The sequence below is a fragment of the Cryptomeria japonica genome, chromosome 2 (assembly GCF_030272615.1).
Source record: "Cryptomeria japonica chromosome 2, Sugi_1.0, whole genome shotgun sequence".
Classification (NCBI taxonomy): Eukaryota; Viridiplantae; Streptophyta; class Pinopsida; order Cupressales; family Cupressaceae; genus Cryptomeria; species Cryptomeria japonica.
In genome coordinates, this window is record NC_081406.1 from 21810762 (window position 1) to 21815773 (window position 5012).

General features: G+C 38.9%; 1 protein-coding gene across 1 annotated transcript; it reads left to right on the plus strand.

Annotated features, from left to right (window-relative positions):
- Positions 1–1785: 1785 nt before the first annotated feature.
- LOC131041207 (F-box/kelch-repeat protein At5g60570) lies at positions 1786–3651 on the plus strand. The gene has a single exon (XM_057974221.2). It carries the CDS (start codon positions 2253–2255, stop codon positions 3408–3410), a length of 1158 nt encoding a protein of 385 aa, XP_057830204.2. The 5' UTR covers positions 1786–2252; the 3' UTR covers positions 3411–3651.
- Positions 3652–5012: the final 1361 nt, after the last annotated feature.

Consider the following 5012-nt stretch of genomic DNA (forward strand, 5'->3'; position numbering starts at 1 on the left):
AAGATCTTAAGCTTCAAGGTATTGCTCTTGCCGCTAAATGGATCTTTCAGTCATTGGAAGGTGACTCTCCTTGGAAAGTGCTTGTTAGACATAACATTGAGAGAGGTTTTCCAAAGGAGGCTAAGTCCTAGAAGAACCTCCCTTTTTGTGACCTTATTTGTGGTAAATTTCCGGTTATGGTTCAAGGTTCTGCTGTCTTTAAGTCTATCTGGCGTGCCTGGGACCATGTCTGAAAGTTTCTCACCAATAAGGATTTTCATAGTGATCATCAACTTTATGGTGAAAGGTCCATTTGGTGGAACTTGAGCAGGAACAATAAACCCTTAGCCCTCTACCAGGGTTGCTCGGCCAAGTCTTGGGCTAGAGCTGGTATCACTCAATTTTTTGATATTTTCGAACATGATCTGCTTATTCCTTGGGATGAGCTGAAGAGTAACTTTAACTTACCTCAGTCTCAAAAGAAGACTTATAACTTAATTGTGGAAGCCTATAAAGACCTCCCTTCGGCTTGCGATGTGGATTCTCATAGATTTCTTAAATGTAAATGGCCTGATGGTACTGTCTTAGACCAACTTAAAGCTAAAAACATTTATAAAATCATTAATCATAATGAGGATATTATTGCTCATTTGAATAGATTCTGGTACCGTTCTTTTGATGTTAAAATGTGGAAAAAAATGCTGAATTATATTTGGAAAAGTCCTGCTGAGCCCAAGATCCAATGTTTTAAATGGCTCTTGTTAATTGATAGACTTCCTATTAAAAGAAATTATCATACTGATTTATGTAATATTTGCACGCTGTCGGATACTGGTAGACATATCTTATTTGATTGCCTATTTGCTAAAGAAATTTGGAATTTTTTTGGTATTTACTATCCCTTTAATGTGACTATTATTGAAATTGTTACGGGTCACATTAAAGGGCTTAGTAAGGATGCTAATTTCTTCTGGAATATGCTGTCTTCTAACATTCTTTGGCAGATTTGGAAGTGCAGGAATGAGGAAAAGTACCAAGGTAAGCCAAGGGGTCTTACTGAGTTTTTTCATAAACTCAGTCATTTTAAAATCTTCCTCCAGGTTCAAGCTACCATGATTATTGAGAAGGATAAATTTCGAAGGTTCCTTGAGGATGGTCAAGCTACCCTTTTCTTCTACGAGCTCAATTATGGATTCCAATGGAGAAGGACTCTGGACAACTTACGGGTGTTCGAGCATACTTGCCAGAAGCTGAGCCAGGCTATCAGAAAGAACCACAACACTAAACAGGAGCAGATTTTGATGTTGTCCCAGAATCAGGATCAGAAAACTATTGTTTGGATGGAGGGCCCTCTTGGTTGGTCCGCTTGGGTGGACATCCACCTCGATCTTCTGCTCTAGCTCTTTTGTTCCCTATTTTTCACTTTCAATGTATCTAAGCTTTCCTCTTTGTAATAGTACTACTGCTACTTTCATGTGAGGCCTCCTTTCAGGCTCTCGTTGGTTGTACTCTCTTTTTTGATCTCTCTATTTTTAATATAAAAAAAATAAATCAACAATGACTAATTAGAATTTTAGAATTAAAGTTAAAACAAAAATCTAGATTTAAAAGCAACTTTCTATTCTATTTTATTCTTATTTGCATCCAAATCATTTTATATTAAAAAATTTAAATAATTAGATTTAATTAAATATATCAAATACCAAACATATATTAAATTTAAAATATTCTATTTTATTTTAAAAAGCACTTTTAACAAGAAAAACAACTTAAAATAAAAATAAAAATTAATTGAGGTTGAGAACTAAAGATACAGATTGAAAGTTTCTTGTTTTTCTTTGTTTTTTCATCCAATGGCTATAAAGCGTAATAAGACAGCAATTATAACTTGAAACGTAATTAAAAATAATAATTATTAATTACGTAGGTACAAAGCTCCATAAGTTTCTGACGGGTACCGTTGACAAGCTAGGAGGTATATAGGGGCTCGGCCAATAAGCTGGCTGCGTAGCCAGTGCCGTCAGAGTCGGCGATGACGTCATCAACAGAGATCGAGGAATCACATTGTAGTGGGCCATACTTTTCATTAACGCCGTCAATACAATAATGCAAATGTCAGTCGGTTGATTTCACGCGTTCCCACGCCATTCGTTCCCTTTGTTCAGCTCAACGATATCACCTAATGGTTGTGACCTTTCTTGTCTTTACAGCATAAATTCAGGCGCAGGAGAAACAAACAATTACATTATCTTTACAGAATTTAGCCTGTGGCCATGGCTGAGGATCAGGAGCCCGAGTATTGCGACCTGATACCCAACATGGTCGAAGAGACTGCGCTTCTCTGTCTGGCAAAGCTGCCTCCTCCAATAGCGGCGGTGGGTCGGTGCGTGTGCCGCTCGTGGAGAAAAGCCCTCGCTAATCCCATTTCTCTCCGCCGCTCTCTCAACATTCCCCCAGACCACCGCCTCTTCCTCGCCCTCTTCCAGACAGAGTGTGATCCGGGCTACCTGCAGGCAACTCACCACAACACGGAATGGTTGCTCTTGCGCCAATCCTCCTCATCCTCTTCCTCTTTCCCCACCTTCTCTCTGTGCAACCCTCTCTCTCAAATCTCCTCCCGCATAAACCTGCGCAGCGCGGCGGCAAACGGCAGCGTGTTGTTACCGGAACTCCCCGCTCTGGTCGACAACAAAATCGTGGGGTTCCAGTCTTATAGCGTGGAAGACGGACGGTGGCGCGTTGTTCCGTCTTTCCCGCCGGGCTATAAAGATATCAGACTCTACGCATGCGCAGCGCTGGGCGATTTCGTTTATTTCAGCGGCGGGCGGAACGAGCTGAACGGACAGGCAACAGCAAGTGGTGTCCGGTACGACACGGTGAACCAGCGGTGGGAAAGCCTACCGGACATGATAATGCCGCGCATCGATTGCACGGGGATTGTTTTGGATGACAAATTTGTTGTAATCGGAGGTTCTTACAAGGATGGATGGTGCACGCGCGTGCACACTTCGGGTGAGGCATACGACCCGGAGACAGGCAGATGGACGCTCCTCCCCGATCTGTGGGCCAACGGACTGAACTATGTTGAGGAGTCGAATGCTGCGCAACCGGCAGTTGCAGTGATAGGGGGTCGCACGCTCTACGCTATGCAGTCACACTCGAACGACTTAATGAGATTTGATCCCTCGACCAACAGGTGGGTGGGCATCGGAAACGTTGGACGTGTGTGTGAATCGAGGTACCGTTTGCGTTATAAGCTGGTGGCGATGGGAGAGGAAGTGTGGGTGATAACGCACGCCATGGGAACGGACATCCGTATCTATTGTTGCTCTCCATCCAGAAATTGTGCGGATATCAAGTTTACAGAATTGAAAGTGGCCGGAGTAGAAGATTTTGACCATGTTTTGACGTGCGCGGTCTTGTCTCTGTGACTGGTAAAGAATAAAAACCTTTCTTCACCTGCTCTGTGTTTTCAATTGCGTGAAATATGGTCCATTTCGTTCCTTTTCTGGGTAAAATTCTCGTTTCTAAAATGTACTGGAAAAAGGATCCATTCCGGCTTCCACGTCTGTAAATAGACATGCGGATAGGAAACAGGGGCCAAATGACATTAAATTAAGTGTGTTGTTCGTGTATGTAAAAGTTTTACCTATATGTTACAAGTTTAGCCTATTTGCTGTTCTTATTTCATTTGTTTCAACATTAAAAAAATTCAAATAGATATTAATTTGCTTTTAAAAAAATAAATTCGAAGCATGGAATGACTTTTACTAGTATCAGTCAATAGAAGTATTAACAAATACTTTTGTTTAGATTATTAAAATGTAAATATTGAAATTCAGAAATGCAAACAAATTTCTAAAATTATGTAAGATGATTGATCAACTAAAAAGAAAAATTATATCCCATAGATGCAGAAGTATACTATCTACTGATGAGAACTAATATAATATCAAGAATTACAAATTTATAATTAGAATTTCAATCTTAATACAAATGTATTATTTTTATGAGTGTGGAAGTGATAAACAATTATGAAGAAAGTAAAGTTGAATCTATACTCGAATCAGAATTCTAAAAACAAATTTGTCATTTTATGAATGTGAAAATAATAAACAATTACAAAGAAAGTAAAATTGATTTCAAATTAAAATTAAAATTTTAAAAATATATATTTCGCTTTTATGAATGTAAAAATGAAAAAAATAAAAATAAATCTAAATTACAATTACAATTTCCAAGATAAATGTGTCAATTTTTATGAGTGCAAAACTGATGAAAATCACTTTTACAATTGGAAATGTCACCTGCAACCAAAAAGTAAAATAAAATGTCGATCGTAGGCGGTGGGAGACGAATGATGGTGGTCGTTGGTAAAACACCCGTGGAGTAGGCGGTGAAAAGAACAAGCACGCTCTACGCTATGCCGTCACATTCGAACGAGTTAATGAGATTCGATCCTTCGACCAACAGGTGGGTGGGCGTCCGATACGTTGGAGATTAGTGTGGACATTCACATCTGTTGTTGCTCTCCATACAGAAATTGTGTGGATATGAAGCTTACGGAAGTGAAAGTGGGCCGACTAGAAGACGTGTGCGAGTGGTAAGGAATCAAAAACTCTTTTCTCCCGCACTGTGTTTCCAGTTCCGTGAAACATGGTCCTTTCCTTCCTTCTCTGCATAAAGTTAAAAGCTCTACTGTTAAGGATGATAAATAAGTATGTTGTTCTTTTTGGGGAGGAATTAGGTATTTAGTTTTGACATCAATAATAAGTGTAAGTGTCTTTTTCTTTAAATTTTACATAGGATTGTGATTTTTTTTTGGTTGAGTTTGTTGATTTAGTTCATTTTTATATGTGTGAATATGTCATGTAATTCTTGAATTCAATCATGTTAATTGTGCATTTCTATTATCAAGATCATTAGATTCTTTGTATTTTATTAGTCACGAAGAAATTGTGGTATTTAAAAAATGCCTTAAGGAAGTTGTCAAATTGTTTGGGACAATTTTTCTAGGTCAACTTTCTAGAGAG